At 49.3% G+C, this 22,641-nt stretch overlaps 2 protein-coding genes across 2 annotated transcripts in view; both read left to right on the forward strand.

The window, feature by feature from the left end:
- Positions 1-1,754: 1,754 nt before the first annotated feature.
- LOC311341102 (uncharacterized protein) lies at positions 1,755-15,137 on the forward strand (the record flags this gene model as incomplete). The annotated part of the gene is made up of 6 exons (XM_084466006.1): positions 1,755-1,886; positions 2,379-2,447; positions 2,772-2,834; positions 5,439-5,498; positions 6,282-6,357; positions 13,789-15,137. Coding segments are annotated over 6 exons (1,749 nt in total), but the record flags the coding sequence as incomplete, so codon positions are not given.
- A 4,173-nt stretch (positions 15,138-19,310) lies between these two features.
- Positions 19,311-22,641, forward strand: part of LOC311341103 (uncharacterized protein) — a gene marked incomplete at both ends in the record, with an annotated part of 37,581 nt that continues 34,250 nt past the window's right edge. Inside the window, one exon of the mRNA XM_084466007.1 lies at positions 19,311-19,803. Coding sequence (XP_084322133.1) covers positions 19,311-19,803 — 493 coding nt within the window. The remainder of the gene's footprint in view (positions 19,804-22,641) is intronic.

Here is a 22,641-nt window from a genome sequence, read left to right on the forward strand (position 1 = left end):
CTGCTGGACCCACCACAACATTTGCAGTACCCACAACAACTGCTGCACCAACGACAACAACTGCTGCACCATCAACAACTGCTGCACCCACCACAACTACTCCTGAACCAACAACCACAACTACTGCACCAATGACAACAACTGATGCACCAACGACAACAACTGCTGGACCAACAACGACAGCTGCTGCACCAACGACAACAACTGCTGGACCAACGAAAACAACTACTACACCAGCGACAACAACTGCTGCACCAACGACAACTGCTGTACCCACCACAACATCTGCAGGACCCACAACAATTGCTGCAACAACGACAACAACTGCTGCACCAACGACAACTGCTGGACCCACCATAACATTTGCAGTAACCACAACAACTGCAGGACCAACAACCACAACTGCTGCACCAACGACAAAAACTGATGCACCAAGGTCAACTGTTGCACCCACCACAACTATTGCAGGACCAACAACCACAACTTCTGCACCAATGACAACAACTGATGCACCAACAACAACAATTGCTGAACCAACGACAACAACTGCTGGACCAACAAAAACAACTGCTGCACCAACAACGATAACTTCAGGACCAACAACAACTGCTGGACCCACCACAACATCTGCAGCACCCACAACAACTGCTGCACCAATGACAACAACTGCTGCACCAACAACAACAACTGCTGCACCAACAACAACAATTGCTACATCAACAACAACTGATGCACCAACAACAACAACTGCTGCACCAACAACGATAACTTCAGGACCAACAACAACTGCTGGACCAACCACAACATCTGCAGCACCCACAACAACTGTTGCACCAATGACAACAACTGCTGCACCAACGACAACAAGTGCTGCAACAACAACAACAACTGCTGCACCAACGACGACAATAGTTGCAACAACAATGACAACTGCTGCACCAACAATCACAACTGCTGCACCAACGACAACTGATGCCCCAACGACAACAATTGCTGCACCAACAACAACTGCTGCACCCACCACAACTACTCCTGGACCAACAACCACAATTGTTGCACCAATGACAACAATTGCTGCACCAACGACAACAACTGCTGGACCACCAACAACAACTGCTGCATCAAAAACAACAATTGCAGGACCAACAACAACAACTGCTGAAATAACGCCAACAACTGCTGCACCAACAACAACATTTGCTGCAGCAACAACAACAATTGCAGGACCAACAACAACAACTGTAGGACCCACAGCCACAACAGAAGGACAGACAACTGCAGGACCAATAACAACAAATGCAATACACACAACTACTACAGCAATATCCACAACTGCTACAGTAGGATTCACTACAACTGCAGTACAAAGAACAACTGCAGGCCCAACAACTACAACAGCAAAACCATCAAGAACAGCTGCAGAACCAACAACAACTACTGGACTATTAACTACTACCGTGGGATCCACAACATCAACGACTGCTGCACCGACGACAACAACTGCTACACCAACGACAACAACTGCTTTACCAACGACGACAACTGCTCGACCAACGACAACAGCTGCACCAACGACAACGATTGCTGAAGCAACAACGACAAATGCTGAACCAACCACCACAACTGCTGGACCCACCACAACATTTGCAGTACCCACAACAACTGCTGCACCAACGACAACAACTGCTGCACCATCAACAACTGCTGCACCCACCACAACTACTCCTGAACCAACAACCACAACTACTGCACCAATGACAACAACTGATGCACCAACGACAACAACTGCTGGACCAACAACGACAGCTGCTGCACCAACGACAACAACTGCTGGACCAACGAAAACAACTACTACACCAGCGACAACAACTGCTGCACCAACGACAACTGCTGTACCCACCACAACATCTGCAGGACCCACAACAATTGCTGCAACAACGACAACAACTGCTGCACCAACGACAACTGCTGGACCCACCATAACATTTGCAGTAACCACAACAACTGCAGGACCAACAACAACAACTGCTACACCAACGACAACAACTGCTTTACCAACGACGACAACTGCTCGACCAACGACAACAGCTGCACCAACGACAACGATTGCTGAAGCAACAACGACAAATGCTGAACCAACCACCACAACTGCTGGACCCACCACAACATTTGCAGTACCCACAACAACTGCTGCACCAACGACAACAACTGCTGCACCATCAACAACTGCTGCACCCACCACAACTACTCCTGAACCAACAACCACAACTACTGCACCAATGACAACAACTGATGCACCAACGACAACAACTGCTGGACCAACAACAACAGCTGCTGCACCAACGACAACAACTGCTGGACCAACGAAAACAACTACTACACCAGCGACAACAACTGCTGCACCAACGACAACTGCTGTACCCACCACAACATCTGCAGGACCCACAACAATTGCTGCAACAACGACAACAACTGCTGCACCAACGACAACTGCTGGACCCACCATAACATTTGCAGTAACCACAACAACTGCAGGACCAACAACAACAACTGCTGCACCAACGACAACAACTGCTGCACCACCAACAACAACAACTGCTGCACCAACGACGACAACTGCTGCACCAACGACAACAATTGCTACAGCAACAACAACAACTGCAGAACCGACCACCACAACTCCTGGACCCACCACAACATCTGCAGGACCCACAACAACTGCTGCACCAATGACAACAACTGCTGCACCAACGACAACTGCTGCACCAATGACGACAACTGCTGAACCAACGACAACAACTGCTGCACCAACGACAACAACTGCTGCACCAACAACAACAATTGCTGCACCAACGAAACCAATTGCTGCACCAACGACAACAAATGCTGAACCAATAACAACAACTGCTGCACCAACGACAACAACTGCTGCAGCAACAACAACTTCCGGACCAACGACAACAACTGCTGCACCAACGACAACAACTGCTGGACTCACTACAACAACTGCTGGACCAACGGAAACTGCTGTACCCACCACAATTGCTACACTAATGACAACAACTGCTACACGAACAACAACAGCTGCACCAAAAACGACAGCTTCAGGACCAACAACGACAATTGCTGGACCCACCACAATAACTGCAGGACCCACAACAACAACTGCTGCACTAACGACAACAACTGCTACACCAACAACGACAACTGCTACACCAACTATAACAAATGTTGCACCAACGACAACAACTGCTGCAGCAACAACGACAACTGCAGAACCGACCACCACAACTCCTGGACCCACCACATCTGCAGGACCCACAACAACTGCTGCACCAATGACAACAACTGCTGCACCAACGACAACTGCTGCACCAATGACAACAACTGCTGAACCAACGACAACAGCAGCTGCACCAATGACAACAACTGCTGCACCAACGACAACTGCTGTACCCACCACAACATCTGCAGGACCCACAACAATTGCTGCAACAACGACAACAACTGCTGCACCAACGACAACTGCTGGACCCACCATAACATTTGCAGTAACCACAACAACTGCAGGACCAACAACAACAACTGCTACACCAACGACAACAACTGCTTTACCAACGACGACAACTGCTCGACCAACGACAACAGCTGCACCAACGACAACGATTGCTGAAGCAACAACGACAAATGCTGAACCAACCACCACAACTGCTGGACCCACCACAACATTTGCAGTACCCACAACAACTGCTGCACCAACGACAACAACTGCTGCACCATCAACAACTGCTGCACCCACCACAACTACTCCTGAACCAACAACCACAACTACTGCACCAATGACAACAACTGATGCACCAACGACAACAACTGCTGGACCAACAACAACAGCTGCTGCACCAACGACAACAACTGCTGGACCAACGAAAACAACTACTACACCAGCGACAACAACTGCTGCACCAACGACAACTGCTGTACCCACCACAACATCTGCAGGACCCACAACAATTGCTGCAACAACGACAACAACTGCTGCACCAACGACAACTGCTGGACCCACCATAACATTTGCAGTAACCACAACAACTGCAGGACCAACAACAACAACTGCTGCACCAACGACAACAACTGCTGCACCACCAACAACAACAACTGCTGCACCAACGACGACAACTGCTGCACCAACGACAACAATTGCTACAGCAACAACAACAACTGCAGAACCGACCACCACAACTCCTGGACCCACCACAACATCTGCAGGACCCACAACAACTGCTGCACCAATGACAACAACTGCTGCACCAACGACAACTGCTGCACCAATGACGACAACTGCTGAACCAACGACAACAACTGCTGCACCAACGACAACAACTGCTGCACCAACAACAACAATTGCTGCACCAACGAAACCAATTGCTGCACCAACGACAACAAATGCTGAACCAATAACAACAACTGCTGCACCAACGACAACAACTGCTGCAGCAACAACAACTTCCGGACCAACGACAACAACTGCTGCACCAACGACAACAACTGCTGGACTCACTACAACAACTGCTGGACCAACGGAAACTGCTGTACCCACCACAATTGCTACACTAATGACAACAACTGCTACACGAACAACAACAGCTGCACCAAAAACGACAGCTTCAGGACCAACAACGACAATTGCTGGACCCACCACAATAACTGCAGGACCCACAACAACAACTGCTGCACTAACGACAACAACTGCTACACCAACAACGACAACTGCTACACCAACTATAACAAATGTTGCACCAACGACAACAACTGCTGCAGCAACAACGACAACTGCAGAACCGACCACCACAACTCCTGGACCCACCACATCTGCAGGACCCACAACAACTGCTGCACCAATGACAACAACTGCTGCACCAACGACAACTGCTGCACCAATGACAACAACTGCTGAACCAACGACAACAGCTGCTGCACCAATGACAACAACTGCTGCACCAACAACATCAACTGCTGAAGCAACAACGACAACTGCAGGACCAACAACCACAACTGCTGCACCAATGACAACAACTGCTAAACCAACAACAATTGCTAAATCAACAACAACAACTGCTGGACCAAAGAGAACAAATGCTGCAGCAAGAACAACTGCAGGACGAACTACAACTGCTGCACCCACTACAACTACTGAAGGACCAACAACCACAACTGTTTTACCAATGACAACAAATGTTGCACCAACGACAACAATTGCTGCACCAACGACAAAAACTGCTGCAGCAACGACAAATGCAGGACCAACCACCACAACTGCTGGATCCACCACAATATCTGCAGGGCCCACAACAACTGCTTCACCAACGACAACAACTAATGCACCAACAACAACAACTGCTGCACCAACAACGACAACTGCTGCACCAACAACAACTGCTGCAGCAACAACGGCAACTGCTGCACCAACGACAACAACTGCTGCACCAACAACGACAGTTGCCGCACTGACAATGACAACTGCTGTTCCAACGACAACAATTGCTGCAACAACAACAACAATTGTTGAAACAACGACGACAACTGCTGAACCAACGACAACAACTGCTGGACCAACGAAAACAACTACTACACCAGCGACAACAACTGCTGCACCAACGACAACTGCTGCAACCACCACAACATCTGCAGGACCCACAACAATTGCTGCACCAACGACAACAACTGCTGCACCAACGACAACTGCTGCACCCACCACAACTACTGCACCAATGACAACAACTGCTACACAAACAACAACTGATGCACCAAATATGACAACTTCAGGACCAACAACAACAACTGCTGGACCCAACACAATAACTGCAGGACTCACAACAAAAACTGCTGCACCAACGACAACAACTGCTGCACCAACAACAACTGCTGGACCCACCACAACATTTGCAGTAACCACAACAACTGCAGGACCAATAACCACAACTGCTGCACCAATGACAACAACTGATGCACCAACGACAACTACTGCTGAACCAACGACAACAACTGCTGGACCAACAAAAACAACTGCTGCACCAACGACAACAACTGATGCACCAAGGACAACAACTGCTGCACCAAAGTCAACAACTGCTGCAGCAACAACGACAACTGCAGAACCAACCACCACAACTCTTGGACCCACCACAACATCTGCAGGACCCACAACAACTGCTGCACCAACGACAACAACTGCTGCACCAACGACAACTGTTGCACCAACGACGACAACTGCTGAACCAACGACAACAACTGCTGCACCAATGAAAACAACTGCTGCACCAACGACAACAACTGCTGCAGCAACACCGACAACTGCAGGTCCAACCATCACAACTGCTGGACCCACCACAACATCTGCAGGGCCCACAACTACTGCTGCACCAATGACAACAACTGCTGAACCAACGACAACAACTGCTGGACCAACGAAAACAATTGCTGCACCAACGACAACAACTGCTGCACCACCAACAACAACTGCCGCACCAACGACGACAACTGGTCGACCAACGACAACAAATACTGCACCGACGACAACAATTGCTACAGCAACAACAACAACTGCAGAACCGACCACCACAACTCCTGGACCCACCACAACATCTGCAGGACCCACAACAACTGCTGCACCAATGACAACAACTGATGCACCAACGACAACAACTGCTGGACCAACAACGACAGCTGCTGCACCAACGACAACAACTGCTGCACCAACAATGACAGCTGTACCCACCACAACATCTGCAGGACCCACAACAATTGCTGCACCAACGACAACAACTGGACCCGCCATAACATTTGCAGTAACCACAACAACTGCAGGACCAACAACAACAACTGCTGCACCATCAACAACTGCTGCACCCACCACAACTACTCCTGAACCAACAACCACAACTACTGCACCAATGACAACAACTGATGCACCAACGACAACAACTGCTGGACCAACAACGACAGCTGCTGCACCAACGACAACAACTGCTGCACCAACAACGACAGTTGCCGCACCGACAATGACAACTGCTGTACCAACGACAACAACTGCTGCACCAACAACAACTGCTGGACCCACCACAACATTTGCAGTAACCACAACAACTGCAGGACCAACAACCACAACTGCTGCACCAATGACAACAACTGATGCACCAATGACAACTACTGCTGAACCAACGACAACAACTGCTGGACCAACAAAAACAACTGCTGCACCAACGACAACAACTGATGCACCAAGGACAACAACTGCTGCACCAAAGTCAACAACTGCTGCAGCAACAATGACAACTGCAGAACCAACCACCACAACTCTTGGACCCACCACAACATCTGCAGGACCCACAACAACTGCTGCACCAACGACAACAACTGCTGCACCAACGACAACTGTTGCACCAACGACGACAACTGCTGAACCAACGACAACAACTGCTGCACCAACGAAAACAACTGCTGCACCAACGACAACAACTGCTGCAGCAACACCGACAACTGCAGGTCCAACCATCACAACTGCTGGACCCACCACAACATCTGCAGGGCCCACAACTACTGCTTCACCAACGACAACAACTGCTGCACCGACGACAACAACTGCTACACCAACGACAACAACTGCTTTACCAACGACGACAACTGCTCGACCAACGACAACAGCTGCACCAACGACAACGATTGCTGAAGCAACAACGACAAATGCTGAACCACCCACCACAACTGCTGGACCCACCACAACATTTGCAGTACCCACAACAACTGCTGCACCAACGACAACAACTGCTGCACCATCAACAACTGCTGCACCCACCACAACTACTCCTGAACCAACAACCACAACTACTGCACCAATGACAACAACTGATGCACCAACGACAACAACTGCTGGACCAACAACGACAGCTGCTGCACCAACGACAACAACTGCTGGACCAACGAAAACGTCTACTACACCAGCGACAACAACTGCTGCACCAACGACAACTGCTGTACCCACCACAACATCTGCAGGACCCACAACAATTGCTGCAACAACGACAACAACTGCTGCACCAACGACAACTGCTGGACCCACCATAACATTTGCAGTAACCACAACAACTGCAGGACCAACAACCACAACTGCTGCACCAATGACAAAAACTGATGCACCAAGGTCAACTGCTTCACCCACCACAACTATTGCAGGACCAACAACCACAACTGCTGCACCAATGACAACAACTGATGCACCAACGACAACAACTGCTGAACCAACAACAACAACTGCTGGACAAACAAAAACAACTGCTTCACCAACGACAACAACTGATGCACCAAGGACAACAACTGCTGCACCAAAGTCAACAACTGCTGCGGCAACAACGACAATTGCAGAACCAACCACCACAACTCCTGGACCCACCACAACATCTGCAGGACACAGAACAACTGCTGCACCAACGACAACAACTGCTGCACCACCAACAACAACAACTGCTGCACCAACGACGACAACTGGTCGACCAACGACAACAAATGCTGCACCAACGACAACAATTGCTACAGCAACAACAACAACTGCAGAACCGACCACCACAACTCCTGGACCCACCACAACATCTGCAGGACCCACAACAACTGCTGCACCAATGACAACAACTGCTGCACCAATGACGACAACTACTGAACCAACGACAACAACTGCTGCACCAACGACAACAACTGCTGCACCAACAACAACAATTGCTGCACCAACGAAAACAATTGCTGCACCAACGACAACAAATGCTGAACCAACGACAACAACTGCTGCAGCAACACCGACAACTGCAGGTCCAACCATCACAACTGCTGGACCCACCACAACATCTGCAGGGCCCACAACTACTGCTTCACCAACGACAACAACTGCTGCACCGACGACAACAACTGCTACACCAACGACAACAACTGCTTTACCAACGACGACAACTGCTCGACCAACGACAACAGCTGCACCAACGACAACGATTGCTGAAGCAACAACAACAAATGCTGAACCAACCACCACAACTGCTGGACCCACCACAACATTTGCAGTACCCACAACAACTGCTACACCAACGACAACAACTGCTGCACCATCAACAACTGCTGCACCCACCACAACTACTCCTGAACCAACAACCACAACTACTGCACCAATGACAACAACTGATGCACCAACGACAACAACTGCTGGACCAACAACGACAGCTGCTGCACCAACGACAACAACTGCTGGACCAACGAAAACAACTACTACACCAGCGACAACAACTGCTGCACCAACGACAACTGCTGTACCCACCACAACATCTGCAGGACCCACAACAATTGCTGCAACAACGACAACAACTGCTGCACCAACGACAACTGCTGGACCCACCATAACATTTGCAGTAACCACAACAACTGCAGGACCAACAACCACAACTGCTGCACCAATGACAAAAACTGATGCACCAAGGTCAACTGCTTCACCCACCACAACTATTGCAGGACCAACAACCACAACTGCTGCACCAATGACAACAACTGATGCACCAACGACAACAACTGCTGAACCAACAACAACAACTGCTGGACAAACAAAAACAACTGCTTCACCAACGACAACAACTGATGCACCAAGGACAACAACTGCTGCACCAAAGTCAACAACTGCTGCGGCAACAACGACAATTGCAGAACCAACCACCACAACTCCTGGACCCACCACAACATCTGCAGGACACAGAGCAACTGCTGCACCAACGACAACAACTGCTGCACCACCAACAACAACAACTGCTGCACCAACGACGACAACTGGTCGACCAACGACAACAAATGCTGCACCAACGACAACAATTGCTACAGCAACAACAACAACTGCAGAACCGACCACCACAACTCCTGGACCCACCACAACATCTGCAGGACCCACAACAACTGCTGCACCAATGACAACAACTGCTGCACCAATGACGACAACTACTGAACCAACGACAACAACTGCTGCACCAACGACAACAACTGCTGCACCAACAACAACAATTGCTGCACCAACGAAAACAATTGCTGCACCAACGACAACAAATGCTGAACCAATAACAACAACTGCTGCACCAACGACAACAACTGCTGCAGCAACAACAACTTCCGGACCAACGACAACAACTGCTGCACCAACGACAACAACTGCTGGACCAACGGAAACTGCTGTACCCACCACAATTGCTGCACTGATGACAACAACTGCTACACGAACAACAACTGCTACACCAACAACGACAACTGCTACACCAACTATAACAAATGTTGCACCAACGACAACAACTGCTGCAGCAACAACGACAACTGCAGAACCGACCACCACAACTCCTGGACCCACCACATCTGCAGCACCAACGACAACAACTGCTGCACCAACGACAACAACTGCTGCACCAACGACAACTGCTGCACCAATGACGACAACTGCTGCACCAACAACATCAACTGCTGAAGCAACAACGACAACTGCAGGACCAACAACCACAACTGCTGCACCAACGACAACAACTGCTAAACCAACAACAATTGCTAAATCAACAGCAACAACTGCTGGACCAAAGAGAACAAATGCTGCAGCAAGAACAACTGCAGGACGAACTACAACTGCTGCACCCACTACAACTACTGAAGGACCAACAACCACAACTGTTTTACCAATGACAACAAATGTTGCACCAACGACAACAATTGCTGCACCAACGACAAAAACTGCTGCAGCAACGACAAATGCAGGACCAACCACCACAACTGCTGGATCCACCACAATATCTGCAGGGCCCACAACAACTGCTTCACCAACGACAACAACTAATGCACCAACAACAACAACTGCTGCACCAACAACGACAACTGCTGCACCAACAACAACTGCTGCAGCAACAACGGCAACTGCTACACCAACTATAACAAATGTTGCACCAACGACAACAACTGCTGCAGCAACAACGACAACTGCAGAACCGACCACCACAACTCCTGGACCCACCACATCTGCAGGACCCACAACAACTGCTGCACCAATGACAACAACTGCTGCACCAACGACAACTGCTGCACCAATGACAACAACTGCTGAACCAACGACAACAGCTGCTGCACCAATGACAACAACTGCTGCACCAACAACATCAACTGCTGAAGCAACAACGACAACTGCAGGACCAACAACCACAACTGCTGCACCAACGACAACAACTGCTAAACCAACAACAATTGCTAAATCAACAACAACAACTGCTGGACCAAAGAGAACAAATGCTGCAGCAAGAACAACTGCAGGACGAACTACAACTGCTGCACCCACTACAACTACTGAAGGACCAACAACCACAACTGTTTTACCAATGACAACAAATGTTGCACCAACGACAACAATTGCTGCACCAACGACAAAAACTGCTGCAGCAACGACAAATGCAGGACCAACCACCACAACTGCTGGATCCACCACAATATCTGCAGGGCCCACAACAACTGCTTCACCAACGACAACAACTAATGCACCAACAACAACAACTGCTGCACCAACAACGACAACTGCTGCACCAACAACAACTGCTGCAGCAACAACGGCAACTGCTGCACCAACGACAACAACTGCTGCACCAACAACGACAGTTGCCGCACCGACAATGACAACTGCTGTTCCAACGACAACAATTGCTGCAACAACAACAACAATTGTTGAAACAACGACGACAACTGCTGAACCAACGACAACAACTGCTGGACCAACGAAAACAACTACTACACCAGCGACAACAACTGCTGCACCAACGACAACTGCTGCAACCACCACAACATCTGCAGGACCCACAACAATTGCTGCACCAACGACAACAACTGCTGCACCAACGACAACTGCTGCACCCACCACAACTACTGCACCAATGACAACAACTGCTACACAAACAACAACTGATGCACCAAATATGACAACTTCAGGACCAACAACAACAACTGCTGGACCCAACACAATAACTGCAGGACTCACAACAAAAACTGCTGCACCAACGACAACAACTGCTGCACCAACAACAACTGCTGGACCCACCACAACATTTGCAGTAACCACAACAACTACAGGACCAATAACCACAACTGCTGCACCAATGACAACAACTGATGCACCAACGACAACTACTGCTGAACCAACGACAACAACTGCTGGACCAACAAAAACAACTGCTGCACCAACGACAACAACTGATGCACCAAGGACAACAACTGCTGCACCAAAGTCAACAACTGCTGCAGCAACAACGACAACTGCAGAACCAACCACCACAACTCTTGGACCCACCACAACATCTGCAGGACCCACAACAACTGCTGCACCAACGACAACAACTGCTGCACCAACGACAACTGTTGCACCAACGACGAAGACTGCTGAACCAACGACAACAACTGCTGCACCAACGAAAACAACTGCTGCACCAACGACAACAACTGCTGCAGCAACACCGACAACTGCAGGTCCAACCATCACAACTGCTGGACCCACCACAACATCTGCAGGGCCCACAACTACTGCTGCACCAACGACAACAACTGCTGAACCAACGACAACAACTGCTGGACCAACGAAAACAATTGCTGCACCAACGACAACAACTGCTGCACCACCAACAACAACAACTGCCGCACCAACGACGACAACTGGTCGACCAACGACAACAAATACTGCACCGACGACAACAATTGCTACAGCAACAACAACAACTGCAGAACCGACCACCACAACTCCTGGACCCACCACAACATCTGCAGGACCCACAACAACTGCTGCACCAATGACAACAACTGATGCACCAACGACAACAACTGCTGGACCAACAACGACAGCTGCTGCACCAACGACAACAACTGCTGCACCAACAATGACAGCTGTACCCACCACAACATCTGCAGGACCCACAACAATTGCTGCACCAACGACAACAACTGGACCCGCCATAACATTTGCAGTAACCACAACAACTGCAGGACCAACAACAACAACTGCTGCACCATCAACAACTGCTGCACCCACCACAACTACTCCTGAACCAACAACCACAACTACTGCACCAATGACAACAACTGATGCACCAACGACAACAACTGCTGGACCAACAACGACAGCTGCTGCACCAACGACAACAACTGCTGCACCAACAACGACAGTTGCCGCACCGACAATGACAACTGCTGTACCAACGACAACAACTGCTGCACCAACAACAACTGCTGGACCCACCACAACATTTGCAGTAACCACAACAACTGCAGGACCAACAACCACAACTGCTGCACCAATGACAACAACTGATGCACCAATGACAACTACTGCTGAACCAACGACAACAACTGCTGGACCAACAAAAACAACTGCTGCACCAACGACAACAACTGATGCACCAAGGACAACAACTGCTGCACCAAAGTCAACAACTGCTGCAGCAACAATGACAACTGCAGAACCAACCACCACAACTCTTGGACCCACCACAACATCTGCAGGACCCACAACAACTGCTGCACCAACGACAACAACTGCTGCACCAACGACAACTGTTGCACCAACGACGACAACTGCTGAACCAACGACAACAACTGCTGCACCAACGAAAACAACTGCTGCACCAACGACAACAACTGCTGCAGCAACACCGACAACTGCAGGTCCAACCATCACAACTGCTGGACCCACCACAACATCTGCAGGGCCCACAACTACTGCTTCACCAACGACAACAACTGCTGCACCGACGACAACAACTGCTACACCAACGACAACAACTGCTTTACCAACGACGACAACTGCTCGACCAACGACAACAGCTGCACCAACGACAACGATTGCTGAAGCAACAACGACAAATGCTGAACCAACCACCACAACTGCTGGACCCACCACAACATTTGCAGTACCCACAACAACTGCTGCACCAACGACAACAACTGCTGCACCATCAACAACTGCTGCACCCACCACAACTACTCCTGAACCAACAACCACAACTACTGCACCAATGACAACAACTGATGCACCAACGACAACAACTGCTGGACCAACAACGACAGCTGCTGCACCAACGACAACAACTGCTGCACCAACAACGACAGTTGCCGCACCGACAATGACAACTGCTGTACCAACGACAACAATTGCTGCACCAACGACAACAATTGCTGAACCAACGACGACAACTGCTGAACCAACGACAACAACTGCTGCACCAACGAAAACAACTGCTGCACCAACGACAACAACTGCTGCAGCAACACCGACAACTGCAGGTCCAACCATCACAACTGCTGGACCCACCACAACATCTGCAGGGCCCACAACTACTGCTGCACCAACGACAACAACTGCTGAACCAACGACAACAACTGCTGGACCAACGAAAACAATTGCTGCACCAACGACAACAACTGCTGCACCACCAACAACAACAACTGCCGCACCAACGACGACAACTGGTCGACCAACGACAACAAATACTACACCGACGACAACAATTGCTACAGCAACAACAACAACTGCAGAACCGACCACCACAACTCCTGGACCCACCACAACATCTGCAGGACCCACAACAACTGCTGCACCAATGACAACAACTGATGCACCAACGACAACAACTGCTGGACCAACAACGACAGCTGCTGCACCAACGACAACAACTGCTGCACCAACAATGACAGCTGTACCCACCACAACATCTGCAGGACCCACAACAATTGCTGCACCAACGACAACAACTGGACCCGCCGTAACATTTGCAGTAACCACAACAACTGCAGGACCAACAACAACAACTGCTGCACCATCAACAACTGCTGCACCCACCACAACTACTCCTGAACCAACAACCACAACTACTGCACCAATGACAACAACTGATGCACCAACGACAACAACTGCTGGACCAACAACGACAGCTGCTGCACCAACGACAACAACTGCTGCACCAACAACGACAGTTGCCGCACCGACAATGACAACTGCTGTACCAACGACAACAATTGCTGCACCAACGACAACAATTGCTGAACCAACGACGACAACTGCTGAACCAACGACAACAACTGCTGGACCAACGAAAACAACTACTACACCAGCGACAACAACTGCTGCACCAACGACAACTGCTGCACCCACCACAACATCTGCAGGACCCACAACAATTGCTGCACCAACGACAACAACTGCTGCACCAACGACAACTGCTGCACCCACCACAACTACTGCAGGACCAACAACCACACATGCTGCACCAATGACAACAACTGCTACACAAACAACAACTGATGCACCAACAATGACAACTTCAGGACCAACAACAACAACTGCTGGACCCAAGACAATAACTGCAGGACGCACAACAAAAACTGCTGCACCAACAACAACAACTGCTGAACCAACGACAACAACTGCTGGACCAACAAAAACAACTGCTGCACCAACAACGATAACTTCAGGACCAACAACAACTGCTGGACCCACCACAACATCTGCAGCACCCACAACAACTGCTGCACCAATGACAACAACTGCTGCACCAACAACAACAACTGCTGCACCAACAACAACAATTGCTACATCAACAACAACTGATGCACCAACAACAACAACTGCTGCACCAACAACGATAACTTCAGGACCAACAACAACTGCTGGACCCACCACAACATCTGCAGCACCCACAACAACTGTTGCACCAATGACAACAACTGCTGCACCAACGACAACAAGTGCTGCACCAACAACAACAACTGCTGCACCAACGACGACAATAGTTGCAACAACAATGACAACTGCGGCACCAACAATCACAACTGCTGCACCAACGACAACTGCTGCCCCAACGACAACAATTGCTGCACCAACAACAACTGCTGCACCCACCACAACTACTCCTGGACCAACAACCACAATTGTTGCACCAATGACAACAATTGCTGCACCAACGACAACAACTGCTGGACCACCAACAACAACTGCTGCATCAAAAACAACAATTGCAGGACCAACAACAACAACTGCTGAAATAACGCCAACAACTGCTGCACCAACAACAACATTTGCTGCAGCAACAACAACAATTGCAGGACCAACAACAACAACTGTAGGACCCACAGCCACAACAGAAGGACAGACAACTGCAGGACCAATAACAACAAATGCAATACACACAACTACTACAGCAATATCCACAACTGCTACAGTAGGATTCACTACAACTGCAGTACAAAGAACAACTGCAGGCCCAACAACTACAACAGCAAAACCATCAAGAACAGCTGCAGAACCAACAACAACTACTGGACTATTAACTACTACCGTGGGATCCACAACATCAACGACTGCTGCACCGACGACAACAACTGCTACACCAACGACAACAACTGCTTTACCAACGACGACAACTGCTCGACCAACGACAACAGCTGCACCAACGACAACGATTGCTGAAGCAACAACGACAAATGCTGAACCAACCACCACAACTGCTGGACCCACCACAACATTTGCAGTACCCACAACAACTGCTGCACCAACGACAACAACTGCTGCACCATCAACAACTGCTGCACCCACCACAACTACTCCTGAACCAACAACCACAACTACTGCACCAATGACAACAACTGATGCACCAACGACAACAACTGCTGGACCAACAACGACAGCTGCTGCACCAACGACAACAACTGCTGGACCAACGAAAACAACTACTACACCAGCGACAACAACTGCTGCACCAACGACAACTGCTGTACCCACCACAACATCTGCAGGACCCACAACAATTGCTGCAACAACGACAACAACTGCTGCACCAACGACAACTGCTGGACCCACCATAACATTTGCAGTAACCACAACAACTGCAGGACCAACAACCACAACTGCTGCACCAACGACAAAAACTGATGCACCAAGGTCAACTGTTGCACCCACCACAACTATTGCAGGACCAACAACCACAACTTCTGCACCAATGACAACAACTGATGCACCAACAACAACAATTGCTGAACCAACGACAACAACTGCTGGACCAACAAAAACAACTGCTGCACCAACAACGATAACTTCAGGACCAACAACAACTGCTGGACCCACCACAACATCTGCAGCACCCACAACAACTGCTGCACCAATGACAACAACTGCTGCACCAACAACAACAACTGCTGCACCAACAACAACAATTGCTACATCAACAACAACTGATGCACCAACAACAACAACTGCTGCACCAACAACGATAACTTCAGGACCAACAACAACTGCTGGACCAACCACAACATCTGCAGCACCCACAACAACTGTTGCACCAATGACAACAACTGCTGCACCAACGACAACAAGTGCTGCAACAACAACAACAACTGCTGCACCAACGACGACAATAGTTGCAACAACAATGACAACTGCTGCACCAACAATCACAACTGCTGCACCAACGACAACTGCTGCCCCAACGACAACAATTGCTGCACCAACAACAACTGCTGCACCCACCACAACTACTCCTGGACCAACAACCACAATTGTTGCACCAATGACAACAATTGCTGCACCAACGACAACAACTGCTGGACCACCAACAACAACTGCTGCATCAAAAACAACAATTGCAGGACCAACAACAACAACTGCTGAAATAACGCCAACAACTGCTGCACCAACAACAACATTTGCTGCAGCAACAACAACAATTGCAGGACCAACAACAACAACTGTAGGACCCACAGCCACAACAGAAGGACAGACAACTGCAGGACCAATAACAACAAATGCAATACACACAACTACTACAGCAATATCCACAACTGCTACAGTAGGATTCACTACAACTGCAGTACAAAGAACAACTGCAGGCCCAACAACTACAACAGCAAAACCATCAAGAACAGCTGCAGAACCAACAACAACTACTGGACTATTAACTACTACCGTGGGATCCACAACATCAACGACTGCTGCACCGACGACAACAACTGCTACACCAACGACAACAACTGCTTTACCAACGACGACAACTGCTCGACCAACGACAACAGCTGCACCAACGACAACGATTGCTGAAGCAACAACGACAAATGCTGAACCAACCACCACAACTGCTGGACCCACCACAACATTTGCAGTACCCACAACAACTGCTGCACCAACGACAACAACTGCTGCACCATCAACAACTGCTGCACCCACCACAACTACTCCTGAACCAACAACCACAACTACTGCACCAATGACAACAACTGATGCACCAACGACAACAACTGCTGGACCAACAACGACAGCTGCTGCACCAACGACAACAACTGCTGGACCAACGAAAACAACTACTACACCAGCGACAACAACTGCTGCACCAACGACAACTGCTGTACCCACCACAACATCTGCAGGACCCACAACAATTGCTGCAACAACGACAACAACTGCTGCACCAACGACAACTGCTGGACCCACCATAACATTTGCAGTAACCACAACAACTGCAGGACCAACAACAACAACTGCTACACCAACGACAACAACTGCTTTACCAACGACGACAACTGCTCGACCAACGACAACAGCTGCACCAACGACAACGATTGCTGAAGCAACAACGACAAATGCTGAACCAACCACCACAACTGCTGGACCCACCACAACATTTGCAGTACCCACAACAACTGCTGCACCAACGACAACAACTGCTGCACCATCAACAACTGCTGCACCCACCACAACTACTCCTGAACCAACAACCACAACTACTGCACCAATGACAACAACTGATGCACCAACGACAACAACTGCTGGACCAACAACAACAGCTGCTGCACCAACGACAACAACTGCTGGACCAACGAAAACAACTACTACACCAGCGACAACAACTGCTGCACCAACGACAACTGCTGTACCCACCACAACATCTGCAGGACCCACAACAATTGCTGCAACAACGACAACAACTGCTGCACCAACGACAACTGCTGGACCCACCATAACATTTGCAGTAACCACAACAACTGCAGGACCAACAACAACAACTGCTGCACCAACGACAACAACTGCTGCACCACCAACAACAACAACTGCTGCACCAACGACGACAACTGCTGCACCAACGACAACAATTGCTACAGCAACAACAACAACTGCAGAACCGACCACCACAACTCCTGGACCCACCACAACATCTGCAGGACCCACAACAACTGCTGCACCAATGACAACAACTGCTGCACCAACGACAACTGCTGCACCAATGACGACAACTGCTGAACCAACGACAACAACTGCTGCACCAACGACAACAACTGCTGCACCAACAACAACAATTGCTGCACCAACGAAACCAATTGCTGCACCAACGACAACAAATGCTGAACCAATAACAACAACTGCTGCACCAACGACAACAACTGCTGCAGCAACAACAACTTCCGGACCAACGACAACAACTGCTGCACCAACGACAACAACTGCTGGACTCACTACAACAACTGCTGGACCAACGGAAACTGCTGTACCCACCACAATTGCTACACTAATGACAACAACTGCTACACGAACAACAACAGCTGCACCAAAAACGACAGCTTCAGGACCAACAACGACAATTGCTGGACCCACCACAATAACTGCAGGACCCACAACAACAACTGCTGCACTAACGACAACAACTGCTACACCAACAACGACAACTGCTACACCAACTATAACAAATGTTGCACCAACGACAACAACTGCTGCAGCAACAACGACAACTGCAGAACCGACCACCACAACTCCTGGACCCACCACATCTGCAGGACCCACAACAACTGCTGCACCAATGACAACAACTGCTGCACCAACGACAACTGCTGCACCAATGACAACAACTGCTGAACCAACGACAACAGCAGCTGCACCAATGACAACAACTGCTGCACCAACGACAACTGCTGTACCCACCACAACATCTGCAGGACCCACAACAATTGCTGCAACAACGACAACAACTGCTGCACCAACGACAACTGCTGGACCCACCATAACATTTGCAGTAACCACAACAACTGCAGGACCAACAACAACAACTGCTACACCAACGACAACAACTGCTTTACCAACGACGACAACTGCTCGACCAACGACAACAGCTGCACCAACGACAACGATTGCTGAAGCAACAACGACAAATGCTGAACCAACCACCACAACTGCTGGACCCACCACAACATTTGCAGTACCCACAACAACTGCTGCACCAACGACAACAACTGCTGCACCATCAACAACTGCTGCACCCACCACAACTACTCCTGAACCAACAACCACAACTACTGCACCAATGACAACAACTGATGCACCAACGACAACAACTGCTGGACCAACAACAACAGCTGCTGCACCAACGACAACAACTGCTGGACCAACGAAAACAACTACTACACCAGCGACAACAACTGCTGCACCAACGACAACTGCTGTACCCACCACAACATCTGCAGGACCCACAACAATTGCTGCAACAACGACAACAACTGCTGCACCAACGACAACTGCTGGACCCACCATAACATTTGCAGTAACCACAACAACTGCAGGACCAACAACAACAACTGCTGCACCAACGACAACAACTGCTGCACCACCAACAACAACAACTGCTGCACCAACGACGACAACTGCTGCACCAACGACAACAATTGCTACAGCAACAACAACAACTGCAGAACCGACCACCACAACTCCTGGACCCACCACAACATCTGCAGGACCCACAACAACTGCTGCACCAATGACAACAACTGCTGCACCAACGACAACTGCTGCACCAATGACGACAACTGCTGAACCAACGACAACAACTGCTGCACCAACGACAACAACTGCTGCACCAACAACAACAATTGCTGCACCAACGAAACCAATTGCTGCACCAACGACAACAAATGCTGAACCAATAACAACAACTGCTGCACCAACGACAACAACTGCTGCAGCAACAACAACTTCCGGACCAACGACAACAACTGCTGCACCAACGACAACAACTGCTGGACTCACTACAACAACTGCTGGACCAACGGAAACTGCTGTACCCACCACAATTGCTACACTAATGACAACAACTGCTACACGAACAACAACAGCTGCACCAAAAACGACAGCTTCAGGACCAACAACGACAATTGCTGGACCCACCACAATAACTGCAGGACCCACAACAACAACTGCTGCACTAACGACAACAACTGCTACACCAACAACGACAACTGCTACACCAACTATAACAAATGTTGCACCAACGACAACAACTGCTGCAGCAACAACGACAACTGCAGAACCGACCACCACAACTCCTGGACCCACCACATCTGCAGGACCAACAACAACTGCTGCACCAATGACAACAACTGCTGCACCAACGACAACTGCTGCACCAATGACAACAACTGCTGAACCAACGACAACAGCTGCTGCACCAATGACAACAACTGCTGCACCAACAACATCAACTGCTGAAGCAACAACGACAACTGCAGGACCAACAACCACAACTGCTGCACCAACGACAACAACTGCTAAACCAACAACAATTGCTAAATCAACAACAACAACTGCTGGACCAAAGAGAACAAATGCTGCAGCAAGAACAACTGCAGGACGAACTACAACTGCTGCACCCACTACAACTACTGAAGGACCAACAACCACAACTGTTTTACCAATGACAACAAATGTTGCACCAACGACAACAATTGCTGCACCAACGACAAAAACTGCTGCAGCAACGACAAATGCAGGACCAACCACCACAACTGCTGGATCCACCACAATATCTGCAGGGCCCACAACAACTGCTTCACCAACGACAACAACTAATGCACCAACAACAACAACTGCTGCACCAACAACGACAACTGCTGCACCAACAACAACTGCTGCAGCAACAACGGCAACTGCTGCACCAACGACAACAACTGCTGCACCAACAACGACAGTTGCCGCACTGACAATGACAACTGCTGTTCCAACGACAACAATTGCTGCAACAACAACAACAATTGTTGAAACAACGACGACAACTGCTGAACCAACGACAACAACTGCTGGACCAACGAAAACAACTACTACACCAGCGACAACAACTGCTGCACCAACGACAACTGCTGCAACCACCACAACATCTGCAGGACCCACAACAATTGCTGCACCAACGACAACAACTGCTGCACCAACGACAACTGCTGCACCCACCACAACTACTGCACCAATGACAACAACTGCTACACAAACAACAACTGATGCACCAAATATGACAACTTCAGGACCAACAACAACAACTGCTGGACCCAACACAATAACTGCAGGACTCACAACAAAAACTGCTGCACCAACGACAACAACTGCTGCACCAACAACAACTGCTGGACCCACCACAACATTTGCAGTAACCACAACAACTGCAGGACCAATAACCACAACTGCTGCACCAATGACAACAACTGATGCACCAACGACAACTACTGCTGAACCAACGACAACAACTGCTGGACCAACAAAAA

Source organism: Micromesistius poutassou, assembly GCF_964030765.1.
Source record: "Micromesistius poutassou genome assembly, chromosome: 3".
Taxonomy (NCBI): Eukaryota; Metazoa; Chordata; class Actinopteri; order Gadiformes; family Gadidae; genus Micromesistius; species Micromesistius poutassou.